The sequence below is a fragment of the Indicator indicator genome, chromosome 25, assembly GCF_027791375.1.
Source record: "Indicator indicator isolate 239-I01 chromosome 25, UM_Iind_1.1, whole genome shotgun sequence".
Classification (NCBI taxonomy): domain Eukaryota; kingdom Metazoa; phylum Chordata; class Aves; order Piciformes; family Indicatoridae; genus Indicator; species Indicator indicator.
This window is the reverse complement of record NC_072034.1, coordinates 2,861,002-2,882,723: the sequence shown is the minus strand read 5'-3', so window position 1 is coordinate 2,882,723 and position 21,722 is coordinate 2,861,002. Positions and strand designations below refer to the sequence as shown.

The 21,722-nt window shown below is 42.6% G+C and overlaps 1 protein-coding gene across 1 annotated transcript; it reads left to right on the top strand.

Annotated features, from left to right (window-relative positions):
* Positions 1-430: 430 nt before the first annotated feature.
* Positions 431-19,729, top strand: CCDC158 (coiled-coil domain containing 158). Its single transcript, XM_054392212.1, has 19 exons — positions 431-471; positions 1,637-1,964; positions 2,262-2,344; positions 3,195-3,272; positions 3,694-3,811; positions 6,058-6,177; positions 7,080-7,271; positions 8,735-9,217; positions 9,814-10,003; positions 11,292-11,444; positions 11,890-12,002; positions 12,744-12,902; positions 14,092-14,184; positions 15,036-15,161; positions 15,434-15,597; positions 16,430-16,497; positions 17,277-17,489; positions 18,155-18,256; positions 19,632-19,729. The coding sequence occupies exons 1-19, from the start codon at positions 431-433 to the stop codon at positions 19,727-19,729; spliced, it is 2,922 nt and encodes a 973-aa protein (XP_054248187.1).
* The last annotated feature ends 1,993 nt before the right edge of the window (positions 19,730-21,722 follow it).

Sequence of the window (21,722 nt, the reverse complement as noted above, 5' to 3'; positions counted from 1 at the left end):
GGGGCAGCTGCTTTAAGTGTCGATGAGCTTTTTGTCAGTACTCTGTCTCTGGACAGTTTCTCCAGCACTATTTTTGAGGAGCCTCTTGGCTGCTGAAAATTGTATTTGGCCATTGTCAATGGTTGGAATTTGTAGTCTTAAAGGTTTATTTCAACCACAATGATGCTGTGATTCCATGATTATGATACCCACATGCCATTTGACAGACAGAAAAAGGCAGTGGGTAGAATTTCATGACACCTGTTAATTTCCATACCCATCCTGCTCTCAGCCTCATTTCGGGAGGACTATATCCTAAATATTTTGGTTGGTTTAGCTTGATGGTTTGATTTGTCGTTTGTTTTTTTTTTTTCCCCTTTAGACCACTTTGCTACATGAACAACAGAAAATCAATTTAAGACTGATCATTGCTGATTTGCAGACCAAACTGATGGAAGTGCAGCTGGAAATAGAGGCACTTCAGGACACTAGGTAAGAAGGCCAAAACAGATCACAGGATCACAGGATGTTAGGGGTTGGAAGGGACCTCTGAAAATCATCGAGTCCACCCTCCCTGTCAGAGCACCTAGGGCAGAAACATATCCTGATGGGTCTTGAATATCTCCAGAGAAGGAGACTCCACAACCCCTCTGGGGAGCCTGTTCCAGTGCTCTGTGACCCTCACACTGAAGAAGTTCCTCCCCATGTTGAGGTGGAACCTCCTGTGCTGGAGTTTATATCCATTACCCCTTGTCCTATCACAGGGTGCAAGTGAGCAGAGCCTGCCCCTCCCTCTTGACCCCCAGCCCTCAGATATTTATAAACATTTATCAAATCCCCTCTCAGTCTCCACTTCGCCAGACTAAACAGCCAGAGGACTCTCAGGCCTCGGTGCTCCAGTCCCTTCAGCATCCTGGTAGCTCTCTGTTGGACTCTCCAGCAAGCCCCTGTCCCCCTTGAACTGGGGAGCCCCAAACTGGACACAATATTCCAGGTGTGGCCTCACCAGGGCAGGGTAGAGGGGGAGGAGAGCCTCCCTCCATCTGCTGGACAGGCTCCTTTGTGTGGTGTGGAAATTGTATCTGTGTGCTTTGAGAGACACAGTGAGAAACTGGGCCTCAGACACTGAGACTGTGGCACTTTGACTTAGAAAATGGCCTCTTAGGTTGTTGTAAAAAGCAGCAGTTATTCAACATAAATATTGGATTTGTTAGGATAAAGGACATGGGCCAGATGGAACAGGCCCAGAGGAGGCCACAAAAATGATGAGGAGCCTGGAGCACCTGTGTGGTGAGGACAGGCTGAGGGAGCTGGGGGTGTGCAGCCGGGACAGGAGGCTTTGCAGTACCTGAGTGAGGCCTGCGAGAAGGCTGCAGAGGGACTGCCCCCAAAGGCCTGCAGGGATAGGCCGAGGGGCAATGGTGTGAAATGAGAGGAGATTTAGACTGGATGTCACCTGGTGGTTGAAGCCCCATCCCTGGAGATATTCAAGGTCAGGCTGGAGAAGGCTCTGAGCAACTTGCTCTAGTGGAGGATATCCCTGCTGACTGCATAACCTGTGGATGTCCCTTCCAACCCAAACCATTCTAGGATTCTATGATTAAAGTCCTGCTATGAATTCTGTTTTCTATGTTAAATCTTTGGTTTCCAAATTCAGACAAAAGGAATCTCAGAGCCCAGATAATGTAAAAATACAGATCAAAAATACTGTCCAAGAGCTGGAAGCTGCCGACCAGCTGCAGGAGGTGTTGCTGAGGAAGGCTGGCAGCCAAGCTGAGCACCTGAGAAAGATGGTCCAGAGCCACGAGGAAGTACTTCTGGAACTACGTGGCATCCTAATGGACTATGAAGACAACCCAGGAAAGAAACTCTGGGAGTGTGGGAACATGACTAGCCTCCACATCCACAACCTGAGCACAGCACTTGCTGATGTCCTGCGAGATTTTGACTCAGAGGTGTCATGCCTCAAAGGAAAGCTTGCCCTGGTATGTAAAGAAAGTGCTGCCTTTCCTTTCATTTTGTGTTCTGTTTTTTAGAAATTATTCTATAAATTCCCTAGGCCGGTTTAGGTGGGAAATGGTTCTGGCATGAAGAGGTCCAAATGCTGTTTTGCAGTTAAGATGGCAGGTGCTGGTATATCCCCGACCTGAGACTGGGTTTATTGTTGGAATCCAAGCTGTATTGTGCACATTTTCAAAGTGGGAGCAAAAGGAAGGCAGTTACCCTTTGAGCACTACTGTTTAGACCATCTTTTCTTCAACAGTGTCATCTGCTTACAATAGGTAGAAGAAGAACTTGAGTCATTGAAAAAAGATTCACAGGCCCCAAACCAACTTCTGCTTCAGCAGCATCACAAAAGGTACCTGTTCTACATTTATTTATTCATAAAGCATAAACCAACATTTTCTCACATGTACCACACAGAATCCTTTCCTGATCATGATGATACTGGGAGGGGAGAAGTGACAAATGATGGTTTTGAGGGCTTCATAATTGTTCCATTTCAGTGATTTATTTGCTCTTTCTGCTGCTGTTTCCTACCATCTGGACCATTTCCTGTTTTATTCACTGCCTTAATAAATACTATTTTGGAAGAATCTGTAGAAGTTTGTAAGTGTGATTAGTCACTCAGGTGGACATCTAGAATTTGTTGGAAGACTAAAAAGAAAAGATTGAAAGTAGTTTTTTTGGTGGCTAAACCAGCTTTTTCTTACTAATTTCAGTCGGAGCTTTGTCTTTCCTTGTTTGAAAAGTCTGAATTTCTTGAATTCCACAGTTCAAAATAAAAGGGTCAATAATTCAATACAGAGGATTTCATCCACAATAAAATCAAAATGATTACATTTCTGACTGCTGAAAAATAGCATTTCCTCTTCAGTGAAGGTCTGCAGTGATAGGCCAAGGGGCAATGACCTGAAATTAAAGAAGAGGAGATTTAGAGTGGATGTTAGGAACAAGTTCTGCACCGTGAAGGAGCTGGAACACTGCAACAGGTTGTGCAGGGTGCTAGTGGAGGTCCCCATCCCTGGAGATATTCAAGGTGAGGCTTGACAAGGCTCTGAGCAACCTGACCTAGTGGAGGACGTCCCTGCTGACTGCAGGGGGGTTGGACTATATGACCTTTGGAGGTCCCTTCTAACCCAAACCATTTTGTGATTTCATGATTCAGCTATTCTGTCAAGACTAAAGTGATAGCCAGGGTTTTCTTCTGGGAGAAGGACTGAGCATGGGCAGGAGGTGGCAGCACTGATAAAGCTAATGGTGCACACAGCTGTGCAAATGCTCTCCAATACCAGATTATTCAGGATGGGATTTTTTATTATAGTATGTCCCCAAGTGCCATGGCTGCACGAATCTTGAACCTCTCCAGGGATGGGGACTCTACCACCTTCCTGGGCAGCCTGTTCCAATGCCTGGCCACTCTTGCAGCAAAGAATCTTTTCCTAATCTCTAACCTAAACCTCCCCTGGCACAATTTCAGGCCATTTCCACTTGTTCCATCACTTGATACTAGGGAGAATAGACCAACCCCCACCTCACTGTAATCTCCTTTCAGGGAGCTGTAGAGAGCTATGAGGTCTCCTCTCAGCCTCCTCTTCTCCAGACTAAACCACTCCAGTTCCCTCAGCTGCTCCTCATAAGATTCATGCTCTAGACCCTTCACCAGCTTTCATGATTCTCACAATTTCTAACTTCTCCACCTAAAACTTTTCTTAGAGAGCAAACAAGAACCCAAAATTCAGGAGATGCACATCAAATTGGTCACCTGGAGTCAACAGTTTCTCAGCTGCATTGTGAATTACAAGAAGCTGGGAGGATGTATGGAGACAAGGTGTGTATGAGGTTATGTGTTAGCCTCAGTGCCAGTGACACTGGATATCTGCATGTCTGAAATGTTCTGGCTGCATAAGAGAATCCTTTTGATAAGGGATTGCTTCAGAAAAGCTGTGCAGACAGTAAGATAAATGACATCATTTTTACCTAAATTTGTTCCTATTACTGTTTAGAACAAGTTACCTTTCTCTAATGCAAAACAGCTTTGGAAAACTTACTGAACATAGAACAGTTTGGCCAAATGTGTTGAGAACACAGTATAAATTATGTCTTCTGGAAGTACATTCATTATTCTGCACTACAAACAGGACAACACTGTTCTATTTTACCACTGAGAATATATCAGCAAAAAAACAGGCAGTAAAAAATAGCTTCTGATTTAAGTTGTATTTCCCAGACAAATTCTTTGGTTGTCTTGCTAAGTGCAGGGATGGGAAAACACAGAGATTAGAGCTGGTCCTTGAGAAGCAGACAGGTGACCAGAAAGTGAGTTAAGAATCTTTAACATTCTTTGAAATCCAAAAGTTTCTTATCAGCACAATATAATAGAAGCCAAAAAAAAAAAAAAAAAAAGAGAGGCTGGCAAGCACCTCTGTAGTCAAACCATTTCTTAATCTTATTAGCCCTGACAAACTCTTTTTGACCATGTTTCTCCCCAAAGAACAACTTTTTTTCCAGGTTGGACAGCAGGGAATTATGGCAGACAAATGGAGAAAGCTTTACTTACAGCCCCACCACAGAAGCTCTACCACCTATCCCATTTCTGCTGTGGTTTATTTTACTGCTTTGGATTCTAGTGTTATAAACAGTTTGAGTATCTTTAATATCTTTCTTATTCTTGGTGAAAGATAATTCATTTTTTCCTTAGAAAGTGACCTGAAAACAGTTGCTCTCCGCTCCTTTTAAAGATTAGTGGAGCTGAGCCCTGCAGAAGTGCTTGCTGGATCCAAATGCATCTTAGATTACAAGTCAGGAGGATTTAGGCACCCTTCTTCCTACATACTGCTGGAAAGGGAAAGTTCAGGTCACAGGATTGCCCTGAAGTTTGGCAGAGCTGGTAGTCTCTGATCCAGAAAGGTCTGAGGATGGAATGACAGGGATGTGCAGGTTGAGCCTGTGGAGCTGTGGTGTTTGTGTGCTTGCCCTGTAAGCAGGGCAAAACCTTTCCTTTTATCATTGCTGCAGGCTTCCACTTTCATCAATTCAATTGTTTCACTTGTACCAAAACTCACATTAGTCAGTTCCAAAGAGACTTTTCATGGCAACATAACTGAACTATGGAGAATTTGTAAATTTAATCTCCATTACTCTGCTGCATCCTCAAGGAAGAGCAGGATATTCAGCATGCTTTTCATGTTAGATCTAGTTACCTGACTGATTGAAATCATGCAGTGCACAGCATAAGGTCATATCACTTATATAGCTATAACTGTAGTGTACATTCCTTAGGCATGTTCCCTTTCATCATGTTTACCTCAGAGCAGATGGAGAATTGGAAACTGGGAATCAATTTCAGACTGGCTTTCAGTCTGCCCACTCCAGAAAATGTTTGGTTTCTGTATCTATGAAAGAAAAATACTACTTGCTCCAATAAAAACTGCTTTTGAATAGGTAATGTCCTGAACTGCTCACTTGAGTGAGAGACAAGCTGATAGGTGGAGGGGATTTGATCTCAGGCTGTTATTTGGAGACATTCCTGGGGGGGTGTGAGAGAGAGTCTAAATAAAGCTTTTATAACTGTAAGTCCCTTTCCTACAACAAGCATTTCTCCACAGCTTCTCTGGCAGGAAAACATCTTAGGAACTAAAATTTGAAAGGAGTAGGAGACGTGTGTTTTCTCATTGAATGATTCCAACTGTATTGCTTTTTACTTGCATTGTATTGGCTTTTCTAACTGGCAGTACTGCAAATCAAGCAAGGAGCTTGAACTTCTTCTCTAAAGTGATTCTTTTCCCATCCATTAAATGTTTATGGGGTAGGCAAGGAATTTTTGAAGAGCTGTGGGTCAGGGTGGAAGCCAATTCATTCTGGGGAACCTCAGTTAACTGCAGTGAAATGGAGCTTAATGGTTAAAAGAAGGCAGCACAATTCTGAGTGCACCTAGGGAATAACTCTGCTGAGCCAGATGATGACATTTGGACCTCTTGCAAGTAGAACCTAGAAGAAAACTAGAAGAAATCTAATGTACTCTTTGAAATAGAATGCATTGAGACCATTCTTAATGAATACTCATCTTTATTCTAGGTCAAAGATCTTGAGAAGCAGTTGCACCGAGCTCATTCTGAGATCACAGAAGCTCAGGCAGAACAGGATCAGCAAGGCCAGGCACCTGGCCGTCAGAATGACCAGATTCATCAACTCCTGGTAAAACCAACTGAGAGGACTGAAAAAATCCTGCTTTCTAAAAGCCTCTCCTTGCTGCTGGTGTTGATTTGCACATTGCTTGTTTCCAAAGTGCAGCAGTCCCCCTTGTGATTAGGTTTGAGGATTATTTTTTACTAGAAATTTGAATTGGCTGTGAAAGAGGTTTCCCAAAGGGCCAAGCAATGCAGGATATTCAGAATCAGGATTATCTGAGTTGTGCCTTGCTTTTCTTCATGCATTCCTTAATGTCTGACTTTGGGGGAGGGGGGGGGAGGCTTCATTAGTTTTCTTTGTGAGGTTTCATTAGTTTTGTTCATGTGGTTTTATTAGGTTTATTTGCCTAATTACTGTCACAGTGCTTCTGAAGGAGGTGTTGAAATGACTTCATTCCATATGGTGTCCTCTTATTCAAGACTATGTTAGTGTAAATCTTTTCCCACAGATTGTACATAGCTCTAGAGAAGGCTGGAGTCAGGATAATCACTGCATAATTGAGGATTAGGAATCTAATTCTAATTTTGTTGCTGTGTCTTCACCTCATTCATTCTACCATTCTCTGAGCCTCCTACATAGTTCTCTATTTCAGCTTTAATCATACAATGGTTTGGGTGGGAAGGGACCTTAAAGAGCCTCTAGTTCCAACTCCCTGCCACAGACAGGGACACCTCCCACTAGACCAGGTTGCTGGTCTAGTTCCATCTAGGTTGAAACTAGATGGTCTTTAAGGTCCCTTCCAATCCTAACCATTCTGTGAATCTATGAATATTCCTAAGTGTAAAGCCATGCAGCAGTCCCTGCTCAGAGGTGTAAATGTCTGAGTGTTGCTAATGTTAAGAAAATTAACAAAACAAAAAAATTCCAAAGTGTGATTCAAGGAGGGAAATTACTTTAATGTCTTGTAGACTGAACTTCATAGAAAAGAGGTAGAACTAAGTCTAGAGAAGGAGCAGAACAAGAGGTTTTGGGACCAGAACACAGACAACAGCATCACCATGAACTGCCTGAGGAGAGAACTGGACAAGAAAACCATGGAATTGCAGCGCCTGGAAAACACAGTGAGGGAAATGAGGACTGAACGTCAGATGGAGCTTCAGGTTGGTGAGCAGCTGCAGCAAGAGTGATCAGGACAGAGAGTGCTGGGACTGGGGCTAGACTTCAGACAGAAATACTGGAACTAGCTGCTGTAGGAGACCTCTGGAGCTCACGGGCCAACATTTTCTTTCCAAAGATGACAGTCCAAATTTGAATTTTTTTTCCTATGAATCTGATCTGGTTGGAGGTCTTCTGCTCAATGCAGGGGGTTGGACAAAATGACCTTTGAAGGTTCCTTCCAACACAATGCAGTCTGTGAATCTGTGGCCTGCCCAGCTTCCATTTCTCTTTAGTGAAGTAGAAGCATTATTCCTACTTTTGATTTTTGACATACAAGCCTTAGGAGAAAATGGAATTTTGTATTTATAGTGTGTTTGATTTTGTCTGGCTTGTCAAGCATTGGAACAGGCTGCCCAGAGAGGTGGTGGAGTCCCCATCCCTGAAAGTGTTCAAGAAACCTGTGGACATGGCACTTGGGGACATGGTTTGATGGCCATGGTGGTTCTGGGTTGAAGATTGGACTCAATGATCTTGGAGGTCTTTTCCAACTGAAATAATTCAGTGATTCTGTGTAATTCTCTAAAACATTTTGTAGATTTCCAGAGAGTTTGATGCTGCCAGACAGTTCAACCACTAAAGGTGGTATTTTGGGAGTGAGCACTTTGGTAACAAGAATTAGTAAATGAAAGGCTTCAGAATGCCTTGCTTAAGGCAAACATGATGTGTTTATAACCCTGAGCTGAATGCAAAGCTGTGTCAGAAAGGATTACTCCTGACAAAGCAGATTCCTAGACACCAACCTGTAGTACATTCCCCTTTCTCCAAAAATTCAGCCCCTCAAAAATGAGTTGTAATTAGGTAACCAGTTTTACATTATGATTCAAGATCAAGTTAATTCCTTTATTTTCTACTGATCTAGAGACTCTACCCCACAGATGGTTCACGATTTTCTCAATCCATTATTTTTCCTTTTAAATCCTCCCACCAGGAAGTTTGTTCTTTTCTTCTGTTTCCATTTCATGCTATCAGCAGTCCCAGTACTTTGTGCTTTGAATGGTGCACGTTGCTGCCTGAAGGAATCAAATCACTAATCAATTATTCATGGACATTTTTATTCCAGCTTACAGTGCAGCCAGTCAGGTTTGAGCACTTGAAATGCCTTAGTCTGAACTGTTCTAAATTTCACACTAACCTGGCTAATTCATTCCTCATTTTTACATCAATTTGTCGTTTTTTTTATTATTAAAAATGAATATTCTAAGCAATACTTCATTTAGGAAAGTGGAGTAAGAGGTAAGAACACCAGAAGAACCACACAGTTGTTGTAGACCAGACCATGCTGACCTCATTTTCCTCTAAAATTCAGATGTTTAAGTTGAACTACAGAAAAGCAGAAATGATCAGGAAATTCTAAAGGTAGAAATAAACATTTTTCTTGGTTGATTTGTGTCTTGCTGTTATTCAGATGGCTGCAATTAAAGAAAAAAATGAAAGCATTGGAAGAATCTCCTCCTTGACTGTCCAGCTGGAGTCAACCAAGGAAACACTCCGTAAAGTTAAAGAAGATCTTGCATCCAAACAAATTGATTTGGAGGCTGCTGAGAAAACAGTGTCAGATCTGACAGCCTGTCTGCAGGAGAAAGAGAGAGCCCTTGAGGTGAGCCATGAGGAAATCAAGGAGCTACATTCACAGCTTGACAGGAGGATGCAGGAGCTCCACGTTCTAAAGAATGAAGAAGACCGTTTACACAGAGTGCAGCTGGAGTGTGAAACACTGAAACTGCAGGTGCTGGAGAAGGAGAGGACTGCTGAGATCTTCCAAAAGCAAATTGATAGCATGACCCAGGTCATGGCCCAGCACAGTCGAACTGCTGGAGCAATGGAGGTTGAGAAATCTCAGCTTATAAAAGAAATATATGACTGGAAAATCAAAGCAGAAGAAGTTAAGGTGTGTCTGTATCTGTAAGACAGTAAACATTTTTTCCTTTTAAATATGTATCTTAGTGTGCTAATCCTGGGGTTTTAAAGCAGGTCAGACAAGGCTCCAGGGAGACCTTAGAGCTACATTTCAGTATCTGAAGGGTACCTACAGAAAGGCTGGGGAGGGACTGCTTAGAAGGGCCTGTAGGGATAGGACAATGGGCAATGGTTTGAAACTGGAGCAGAGGAGATTTAGGTTGGACATCAGGAGGAAGTTCTGCACAACAATGGTGGGGAAATACTGGAACAGGTAGCCCAGGGATGTGGTTGAGGGCCTGTGTCTGGAGACATTCAAGATCAGACTTGATGTGGCCCTAAGCAGCCTGATCTAGTTGGAGGTGTCCCTGCTGACTGCAGGGGGGTTGAACAAGATGACCTTTTGGGATCCCTTCCAAACCAATGCAATCTGGGTTTGTTTTGGGGTTTTTTTGCCCTTCTTGCCCCAAACTGTTCTCTGACTACTACGATTTAAAGGACTGATGATGCCTGCACATCTCTGTGGTTATTTGCTGTAATTCTGTATATTACACATAGTTACCAGTGGATTTTTTTTCATGCAAGCAGATTGCAAAGGATGAGAAAGAAGCCAGAATACATGAAATGGAGGCCAGACTGAGTGAACTGGAACTGGAAAAGGTTAAACTGCTTAACACATGCACTGAGAGGCTCCATGCACTTGATGATATGAAACTGGAAAAAGAGCAGCTACTGAATGAACTCCAGGTCAGCCAGAGTGAGCTAGCTGTCCTTGCAGGTAGGGAGCCTCAACTTAGCTCAGCTTTGAGAGCTGCTAAATTGGGCTGAGGTTAAAAATAAAAGAGCAGCTTGCTTGCTGAATCCAAATAGGGCTGCTGCTGGTAGGGCAGAGGGTTTCCTGCCAGCCTGGGATGCTTGAATTGCTTCAGGGAGCTATGTCATGGTTTGGGATTCTGGCATAGAGTGGTATGAATGCAGTCTTTGTGGCAGTCTCACTACTCTCAGCACAAAATACTTCAACTGCCTGACTCTGGAGAGCAAAGCAGCAGATCTAGGACATCACAGGATAGAAACCTGACCAGATTTCCCTGAGTGTTATTTTAAACCACTAGTGGATCCCATTAACCATCTGTGGTCAGGAGATTTTTGTTTCTGTTTTGTCATAATTTTGCTTCAACATTATTTAAAGTTTACATTCTAACTCCACTGCTTTCACAACTAATGTGTGAGAAAAGCAATCAAGAAAATATTGTTTAAAAGCTAAGAAATTAGGGGCTGGACCCAAGGCAACCACCGAGATTTAGGGAGCTCCTCTCTTAAATCCACACTGCAGCCAGCCAGATGCTACTGTTCACATTCTTTGCTCTCTACTCACCTCTGGACTCTAATAAAATCCTCACTGGTATAATTTATTTCTTCACAACTCAGCTGTACTTCTAAACACATGAAGTTTTGTAAGAAGGAACCATGATTTTACATGGAAGCTGTATGGGACTGTTGAGGTGAAAGAGCATTAGGAAAGGCTTATTGTAGGGAATGACCACAGAGGAATTAGGACTAAATAGAGACTGAGCACTTACAAACTGGCTGGCTTGTAGAGGTATGTAAACATCTGAGGAGCTGAAGAGAGATAAAATGAACAGAGCTGAGAAGTGGTGTTGCAGGGGAATGCTTGACAAATTAGATCAGTCCAGACCTAAGGCTGGTGATAGGAGAGCAGAATGACCAGGGCAAAATGCTGTCTCTCACTAATTCCCTTCACTGTCATGATATGCAGTTGGACCTAGCTGCAGGAACTCAGAAATGTGGATTTGCATCACTTTCCTGATTTGTTGCTTTGCCAAGCACCCACAGAATTCTTCTTGGTGAGAAAGAAGCTTTTGCTGACATGGAGAACAACAAACTTGTTATGCACTCCTTACCAGTGGGTGTTACCTACTCTATGTCTTAGCCATCTGCATACCTAATACTCCTTTAAAGAGAGCAGGTGACAGATCAGTAATCTTAGTCTAGAAGAATAATAATTTTTTGTCACTATAATTTCAATCTTTGCTTACTCTCCCCAGAGGGATATGGAGATTTGAAGAGGAATTACCAGGATAAAATCAAGGAGCTGGAAAACACTGCAAACAGACTGAAAGTGCAGTTGAAATCTGCCCAAGCTGAACTGGAACAGACCAGGACTGCTCTGAAGACTATGGAGGGATCTGATGGCAATGGTAATTATGACTTGAACTTCCCCAAAATCATGTGTTTTCTTTTGAACAAGAAGATTTCTCTAAGTGTGGATCCCTCAGTAAATGCTTTAATAATATGCCTCCTGTTTTGTGAACTAAATGAACATCATTGCATATAGCAAACTATTTTTATCTTGCCATTTACTACATACTTAAAAAGCATAAGTTGAGTTTCCTCAGGTGATCTTTATGCATATGTCCAGGGAATGCCATCTTCTTGTCTTGAGTGTGATGGCTCTGGTGCCACTACCTTGAACAAAGCTCCAGCTGATTCTGATGGGTGGTTTGCACACATAAGTGACTATGGGATTCTGGTTCAGCTTGCTTATTGTAACACAATGCTGATAACTGACTTCCAGAGGCTTTAGCCAGAACTCAGAATGCATAATCCATGGCGTTCATTGAGAATTCACTCTCTCTTCCACAGCTATGAAAGTTGCAGTGGGCATGCAGAAGAAGATCACAGCCAAGAGAGGACAGATAGATGCATTATGGAGCAAGATTAAATTCTTGGAAGAGGCAATGACAAATGCAGCTAAGGTCACAAGAGTTCTGTATAAAAGTATTGAACTGTAGTTAGAGAAGTTTTTCTTTGGAGAAATATGTGGCCAAAAACACAATCAGGCCTAAAAAGGACCAAACTGTATTTTGCTTGATGTGATAGGAACTCTCTCTGTCCTAGAGTATATCAGGGAATACCACCACATAAATTAGCCTTCTGCACAGAGATAAGTTTTGATTTATATTTAGTCTCTGTGAAGGAACAGTTCTAGTTTCAATGACAACCAGGTTCTTACACATCAGTTCTTCTTTAAAACATCAACTAATGCATTCAGTATCCTTCTGAATGTGGTCCTTCTTTGTTTTCTGAGGTGGTTCTTTATAGTCCTGGTTGTAAACTCAGACTATCAGGGTCTGTCTGGCATATTGAGGTTTTTCCAGCATTTTCTGTATCAAAGAAATCATTAGTTACCAATAGATGGAGTTTACTGAATGATCTTTTATATCTCTTCACTATAACCTGTCCTCCTTCTTTACTGGCTTTGGATTCTGTGGCTCCTAGAGTTTAAAATTCCACTTTCAAAATGGTTCTAAAGTCTGAGCTGTACTTTTCCTCAGGAGACCCAGCTTCTTGTTGCAAAACCTCATCTTTCTGCAAGATGCAATAGCTACACTTCTGAAAATTCAGATCTTTCAAAGAGATAAAAATGTACAGGAAACAAATGTGAATAATGTTTTTTTTTTTTTACTCATGCTTTGTTGTTCTCATCTTAAATCCAGGAGAAGCATTACCTCAGAGAAGAAAATAGTAAACTAAGTGAGGAATTGAGCTGTATTACAGCAGAAAATACCAGGATTGCTGGGGAAATGGAGATCCTGAGATCACAAGACAAATGCCTGAAAGAAAAAATATCTAAGATGGAGACAGCCCTTGATAAGGTAATTTAAGGTAATTTTCCTTGGTAAGGTCATTCCAGTGAGACTTTTGGGTGCTTTCCTCTACAGTCACTTGGGAAGGGAAAGGTGACTCAGAGAGCATGGCCAAGCCTCAGTGGCAGTCACAAAGCAGCACAGAAAGAGAGGCAGGTTGTATTTTAAAAGTAATGAAGGAATTCTGCTGGAGTCTGGTTCATAAAGATCTCTCTTTTTGCACTTTGGTTTAAAGCTTCCTCTCTTCTTGTTGCCATCAGCCATCCATTTTAAAACCTTGATTATAGTTTCTGGATAGTTTAGTGGAATTTTTCCATCCCTGGAGTGTTCAGTAGGCCTAGGACTGTTCCTGACAGAATTAGATCCCTTCTGTGATACCATGATGTGCACATTATGGCTACTGAGCTCATATAACCACTGGTCAGTTGCTTTTGTAAGCCCACCAAGAAAGGCATCTGGTGATACTGCAGTATTTCTGTAATAAACACAGCACCTCAGTGTGTAACTTGTTTGGTTGTCAGAAAGATGGAAAAGTGTAATCCATAGAATTGTTTAGCACCAGACTTGATGGAGATAGATAATCATAGAATCACAGAATGGTAGGGGTTGTAAGGGACCTCTGGAGATCATCCAGTCCAATCCCCCTACCAGAGCAGGGTCACCCAGGGCAGGTCACACAGGAGCACATCCAGGTGGGTTTGGAATGTCTCCAGAGAAGAAGACTCCACAAGCTCTCTGGGCAGCCTGCACCAGCATTCTGCCACCCTCACAGTGAAAAAGATTTCCCTTCTGTTCCCATGGCACTTCCTCTGCTCCAGCTTGCCCCCAGTGCCCCTTGTCCTGTCATTGGACATCCCTGAGCAGAGCCTGGCTCTGTCCTCCTGACACTGCCCTGCATGTCAGCATGAATGAGGTCACCCCTCAGGCTGCTCTGCTCCCAGCTCCCTCAGCCTGTTCCACTGCCTTCAGCAGCTTTGTGACTCTGTGCTGGACTCTTTCAAGCAGTTCCCTGAGGTCCTTCTTGAACTGAGGGACCCAGAACTGGCCACAATATTCCAATAAGTCTAGTAATTCCACTGTTCCAATATTCCAGTAATTCCAGTAATGGTTGGACTTGATCTTAAAAGGTCCTTCCCAACCAAACCAATTCTGTGGTTCTGTGCAGATGAATTGATGCCTCTTCTCTCCTCTCATGCAGGCATCCAAGCAGTTTGCAGAGTACCAGTGCATAATCCAGTGTCAGGAACAGGAAGCCATGCGCTTCAGGCTGCAGCACACGTTGGATGTCAAGGTGAGGCTGCTCCTCAGAAGCAGGGCTGTTAATTTGATGCCTTTACTTGGTGGCCTGATTTTAGGTTTAACCTTATTTATTGCAAAGTACTCTAAAAATTGTGCAAATTTATTTTCTGTGGAATATACTCTGAAGGGGTATTTACAGTAAGGACAACAACAGCTACAGGAGCTTTGCTTTCAGTGACACTTCAGCATTTTCTTGCAGCCTTAGACAAAATAAAAAAGCCAGAAACGTTCATGGCATTATGCTGGAAATTTAATTAAAGCTGAGATCTGTAGAAATGCCTTGTGTTAGTGTAACTGTCAGAGACAGAAAGCACTAACAAGCTTTTGGGCATCCACATCCTTCTTCAGGCCTGAAATAAAACCACAGGTACACAGACTGTATTGGGTTGAAAGGGACCCTCAAAGGTCATCTTGTCCAACCCCCCTGCAGCCAGCATGGGCATCTCCAACTAGATCAGGCTGCCCAGGGCTGTATCCAGCCCAATCTTGAATGTCTCCAGAGACAGGCACTCAACCACATCCCTGGGCAGTCTGTTCCAGTATTTCCCCATTCTCCTTGTGAAGAACTTCCTCCTGATGTCCAATTGAAATCTCCCCTGCTCCAGTTTCAAACCATTGTCCCAGCAACCTTAAAGCTATAACACAGGCTGTTATCAAAGGCTCTGAATTTAATTTCATTGTGCTGTTTAGTTAGGCAGCACCACCACAAAAAAAAAACCAAAAAATCAAGAACTGAGTGATTTGACTAGAAGGGATGGCCTGTTGCAGAGGACATGCTGTCTACAGCCATTTTTCCTGCTTAGCTGTACATGTTTATTCCACTTGGCTAATGTTTTTCTGCAGGAGCTGCAGGGCCCAGGCTACTCATCAGCTTCTGCTTCAGGCAAGCTGAGGCACGTAGTGCCCCTTTCCCACTTGCACTCTGCTCTCCTGCCACCTTCCTTGAGCTTGGCCAGCTGTGCCTTTCATGTGAGTACCTGCCTCAAAATGGGAAATGGGGGTGTTCCAAAGGGTAAAAACAACATGGAATTTGAAAATGGGAGCATATTTGGTAGGAGTGTCCAAGAGTGAATTCTTAACACTGAGGATGAAATAATATTCTGTAGCTTCTCATATATTTTGACCTTTCAGATTTTTCTTGTTTTCCATTTGTGAAATCCATGTCAAAAGCATGAATATAGGTAAGAAGTGAGGAAGAAAGTGCTTTTATGAATACTTTGTACTGGCTGATTTTATTTCAGATGCCTTCCAAGCCAGACATTTTGAAGGAAGAACCATTGCAAGATCTAAAGAGGATTCTTCAAGAGTTAACAAACTCAGACAATGACATTCCCACTGTGGATCTTGGCAAGGGTGACAGCAATGGTGGGGAAAAACCATCTTTAGCCACCATGAGGAATACAGTGTAAGAGTAAAATGCTGTTACTTCTGTTGTGTGCTGTGCACTTGCCTACTTTAACTGGGATCTGGCTATTCATGTGCTTCAGGAGCAGCATTGGATGCCTTTTTGCAAGCACATTGGGTCTGAAGAAGCAGTGTTGTGTGACTAACCAGGAGGAAGATTGCAGTCTTCTTTAAAGCAGAAGTTTATTGCCTTGCTTCCATCTTTATGACTACCTAGAATCCATAGTGAATCTACTCCTTTATTTCCCAAAGATATCCACTACTACAGTGGTTTAAATTCACTCCAGCTCTAACAGACTTTTAAAATGAACTCACAGAACAGTTTTATGATGCCTTTTCTTCACTCACAGAATGTGTCTGCCATCATTGCTCAGCTTTGAAACAAGCTGGTCTTCTAAAACTTTGAAATGCAGCACAGCTTTTTTGGGGTGATTCTGCCAGCAATGTGTTTCTCCATGCAGGGAGACTACAGCTAGAGACTCTGGGATATTGAGAAGTGCTTGCACTTAGCTGAGGAACCTGCTTCATAAAATACTCATCTGAGATTCAGTTTCTAAGCCTTTTGCAATAGTGCATCAGTCCTGAGCTAGTTTGTGTTTTATTCATAATGCTAAAAGCTTCCTGGGAACTACAAAACAAAGCTGTCATGTTACTTTCATCCCTCTAAAAAAGGGCTCTGGAACTTATTTACATTGTTTGCTTTTAATGTACATGTATAAGATGTGGAGATCCCCCAGGAGAGGCTCACATTCTGACTGTGGAGGCTAACTAGTGTTAGCAAAACTTAGCATAAGGCTTCCAGAATGCAAGTTTTGCCATCATTTTGTTTGCAGGGATCCTCCATGCTTCAATACTGCAGATCTTCAGTCCCAGGACATTACCCTGCCCTTCATATCTCATGGTAAGTTTTCACTGGCCATGCTTGAGAGTGAGTGTCCCATATGAAGGTCAAAACTGGACCATTACAGAATATTACCCAAAATATAGTCCAAATGCAGTATATTCTCTTAGGTCATTTAACAAATACCTCTTGGTAGGTGCTGTTGCAAAGTCTTCATGGCACCTACTGCAACATCTGCATCTTGTTGCAAACCAGCTCTGTGGAGGCTGATATCAGCACACCAAAAATGATTGTCTTCCATGGTAGTTATTCATCCATAGGGATAGTCTTGGGTAGGACTCTGAGGCTCACTGAGCCTCAGAGGTAGGCTACAACTCCTGTTTGTCCTCAGAAGTAACTGCTATGGGTTCTCTTTTATATTTCTGAGTCTTAAAATCTCCTGGGTAGTTACTGTCAGCCTTCCAGCAAACCTACTGCAGGGATGTTTCCTAGCTTCCAAAATATCTGCAAGTAGCATTTTTTTTTCCCATGGAAGACTTGAGAAGTAATTGAAGAAGGGGAATTTGTAATAAACCCCCTGAATTACTTACAGGAAGTCCCACAAGGGGTGTTAGGAGTAAGGAAGCAGACAAAACATGGGGCAGCCAGCAGGAAAAAGCAGGACCTGCTTTCTGCTACCTTGTAGTAGCCTCCTGCTACCTTGGCTACTAATAAGGAAAGGAAAGGAGCATGATGAAGGGGCATCCAATGCTGTGACTGTTACAGAGATAGTGTCAAAGCTGATTTGGAGGTTTCTCTTCAGGTGTGTGCTCACTGCTCTTTCCTTGGCTATCTCCTAGGAGCTGCTTTCATCTTCTCAGCAGCTCCTTGTTATATATCCTCCCTGGAGAATGTCTCTCAGGAGCAGAGGCACAGAGCAAAGTCTCCAGTACACATGCTGTTAACTTCTCCACCCGATGATCCTGCAGCTGCCCCCAGGGCCTCTCCAGAGCACAGAGTGTCCACAAACAATGTTGGCTCTCCAGAGGCTGCACCCACAGCCCCCCAGATAAGTAAGTCTGGTCCCATTTACTGATCCAAAAAGCTTGCCTGGGTTTCTTCCCAGCCAGTACAGTGAGGGTGGATCTGGCAGATTTAGCAGGTCACAACTGTCACCTTCAGTCAGTTGCCAGTCATTGCTCAAAGAGCAAGATAAATGGCACTGCTCTTTTTTTCTCTTATCTCTGGGTGTTTGTGTTCAGCCAGAACAGTGCCTGTTGAGTTCTGCACTGCTCTGGAGCTTCAGAGACTTGGCATTTCTGGTTTTATTCCTGGATTTAGTAACTTACATCTTTCTGTACCGTAAGTTTTCCACATGTAAAATGCAACTGACACTCCTGCTTTCCCTTGGACAACCTTGCAGTTTGACTGACAAAGAAAGACTTGGAAGTCATGGTTTCAAATATTACTTTAGTAACACAAAACACATTTCCCCCATTCCATAAATGGAGAAATTTAGAGGCAAAATAGTAATTAGGTTGTATTTTCACTTAGACAGAAATTCACTTGAAGAGCCATATCAAAAAGTACAAATTTTTGTTAATAACCTTACCCATTTTCTCTGCTACTACAAGTTTGATTGTTTCACATTTTATTTTCTAAGAACTTTACTTTAGATGGAATGTTTAAGTAGTTTATAATGACTTTTTTTTTTTCACATGAATAATTTTCTCACTAGCTTCTCAGCCCATGAAAAATAGAGAGCAGACACCCAGGAGGCTACAGAACAAGATGGAAAGCCTGCAGGACCTGCTGGGATCATTACAGATAAAAAACCAAGGTGCCAGATTTTACCAACAATATTCCTGTTTTATTAAAAATGCCCACACTGTCCAGAAACAGCTCTTGTTACCTCCCTGTGTGTTTGCATGAGGTCAGTGTAGGTGTACCTGGTTAACTAGCAGTACCCACTGCTACATTATCCTGCTCAAAGGATCTTAATCCTTAGATTAACTCCACAGTACACTGTTGCTCAGCCCTTTAATAAGCTTCAAGATCCTTAACATTTCAAAGATGGCAGCAGGTGAGGGGTGCCCTCATGTGCTGTCATGTCCAATTAAATGGAAATTTCAGCAAGCTGATGGCTCTTGGATGGAAACTGAAAAATACTCTGACAGCAGTAGGCTCCAAAACTAGTTTCCCAGCAGTGGCCTCAGAAGCATATTCTGTTTATAGAATGGTTTGAGTTGGAAGGGACCTTAAAGATCATCCAGATCCAACCCCCTGCCCTGGGCAGGGACACCTCCCACCAGCACAGCTTGCTCAAGGTCTCATCCAGCCTGGCCTTGAACACTTCCAGGGAGGGGACATCCACAACCTCTTTGGGCAACCTGTTCCAGTGTCTCCCCACCCTCACTGTCAAGATTTTTTTCCTAATCACCAGTCTCAATCTCCCCTCTCCCAGCTCAAAGTCATTGTCCCTCATCCTATTACTCCCAGCCCTTGTCAAAAGTCCCTCCCCAGCTTTCTTGTAACCTCCCTTCAGGTACTGGATGGAGAGGTAGAAGTGAGAAACAGGAATGTGTGCAGTCATCTCAAATTCCACCATTGCTTTCTTCATGCTCTCCACATCAAAGAGCATTTTAATAAGGCCTTGGATTGGCTTAGCAAGTTTTGATTTTGTCCAGCACCTACTGTCAGTTCCCTGGCAGCTTCTTCATCTTTTTCCTCCTCAACTTCTTTTTAAATCTGAGATGACCACAGTGACCATGGAGTTTCAGGTTCTCTTCTTGCTCCCTTTGAAGTCACTGCTTGAATGCTCATGTGATGGCAGGATGAGATGGAATTTATTTCCTCTGAAGCCTTCTATGTGCACACTTAGTAAACCTGAGTTTAGTACACATGAGTGTTGGACCAAAGGCATTAATTTCAAACCACACCAAAAGAGAGACTCTGAACTCAGTAACTGAGTTTTGCTTTTTGGTGCCTTGGTTTCACAAGGCAGATGTGATGATGCCTGCTCCTAAGTAGGTTTATCCTTTCTGTTGAGACCCTGCACAGTAAGAAATGCAAGCTGAAGTTGCACTGAAAAGGGCTCAACAAGTACAGTGTAACCTGCAGGAGGATACACACAGCTTCAGGTGTCTGCACCTGAGGCCTCAGTCAATTTAACATAAGGTGGTGTTCAGCTAATCCTTTCTTGCTGCTATTTTCAGCCCTGTCAGCAATGATCAGAACTCAGGAAGTGAAGACAGAGAAAGCAAAGGGAAAGAAGCAGCAGCAATCAGAATTAAGCTGCCATTTTAATTCGTGATTACTGCCACGTATGTACATTGTGTTTAGATGTGTTTTGAAGGATTCATAATAAAACTTCTTACACTTTTCTAGCTCTGCCTTGCAACCACAACACTCTTTTCAGTTTAAAGGAGTGGGAAGAACAGAGGAATAGAAATAAGTCTAAACACAGACTCACAGGCACACCTTTCAGTAGCTCTGTGCTGTGAGGGGCACTGGCCACAGGGCTTCAAGTGCCAGGATTTCTTCCAGGTGCTCTGGATCTTGCTCACCATTTCAGGTTTCGTTTTCAGGAAGTTAAGTTTTTTAATGGTTTATCGGGCATTTAATTTTCTCATTCTAAAATGGTTTGCCCTACCTCATTCATGTTATTAATTCATTACATTCACAAAATGGTTTGGACTGGAAGGGACCTTAAAGATCATCTAGTTCCAACTCCCCTGCCATGGACAAGGACACCTTCCACCAGACCAGCTCTTCCTCATCTGGATGTCCTCAAACTGCCAAGTATTTCCAACAAAAGCAGGAAACCTGCCTGTGGCCCCTGTTAAGTGATGACATAGAGAGTTGAACCACATACCCAGAACTGGAAGACTGCACAAATTTCATCCTATACCATGATTCCCTTAAGCAGAATGGACTCATGAGGTGCTATTTTGTATGGAATTTTTCAGTTTGTTGGGATATTTGGCTTGATTCGTAGTGCAAAGGGAAAGTCCACAGCCTGCCTTGGGATTAGCTTTGCAGCTGAGGATGTGTATATCCCTAGTTTGGGATTTTTTTTTCCTTTTTCAATCAGTATCCCTGTATAAAAACTAAAATAGATAAAGTTTAAGCAGAAAAAAAATGCACTTTGAATCTTTAGTGACTTTTCTAACAGTCTAGTGTGATAAATCCAAGGCTCCACCACCCTTGCTTAAATAGCTGGGTGTATTAACTTTCAGTTGATCTCCAAAATGCTCTTCAGCTGAGTCACCCACACAAACTTCCTTTAATATGGAAGGCCTAAGAATCATGTTCTCAAAGGCCATTCCTGCTGTAAGCTTTAGTAATAAACAGGAAGGCATTCTTGAGCACACCTGGGACACATGGATTTATTTTCCACATTTCTGTGTCTTCTGACATTTGAGGATTTTGCAGCAGTGGGCAAATTACTGCACTTAAAAGAGCTAAAAGGTGATCCAATGCTAAAAGCAATTTCAAAGTAATAAGATAAGCAGGGTCAGATTGATGTTTAAAGCCTCATTAGTGTTTGACAATATCTCAGGGAATAGGATAGTTCTTGGGAACAAAGGCAGGGGATGAACTTTGTACTCATCCCAAATGGAGAACTTCTCCAAAATTTATTTTTAGTATTTTTCTGAGAAATTGGCCATGGAAACTAATGGCTTGGTACCAGAGAAGTCCTTACTATAAACAGTACTAACAAGATGTCCTTCTGCAATAAATCAGTACCCAAGCACAGAAAAGCAGACCCAGGGGCAGCAGGAGGTGTTAGTGGAGCAGCTTTGCTACCATTAGTCTTTTGCTTCATTATCTGCTTCCTGAAATGCAGCAAATGCCTTGGATTTGGGGCAGTGTGGAACTCCATGCTTAAATTCCAGGAGTTGGCCAATGATTTTGGCCAAACCAAATGATTTGTAGCTGTGGCTCAGCAGAATTAGCTTCATGAGAACAAACCATGCAGATCCAAGCTTGATTTGTTGACTCTACTAATATTCAGAGCAGATCAAATCTCTGGAGGTTTATTTTTTTAGTTTGAGATCTCCTGTGTAGGAAGAAAAGATTAGTGGGTTGTTTCTCAGCTGTTTATTGGCAACAGCATTTTGATTTAATTCAAGTAGTTTTCTGTATTTCTGATTAATTTCAGCTGTCAGTCAAAATGTTAATTAGAGGCATCTCTCCTTTCCTAGGAATCAGCTGCTTTGAAAATGGAAAGGCTCATTTTAGATGGCTTGTGGATCACAGTTTGGACTTCTCACATGTGTTTGACAGATCTGCCAAAGTTTTCA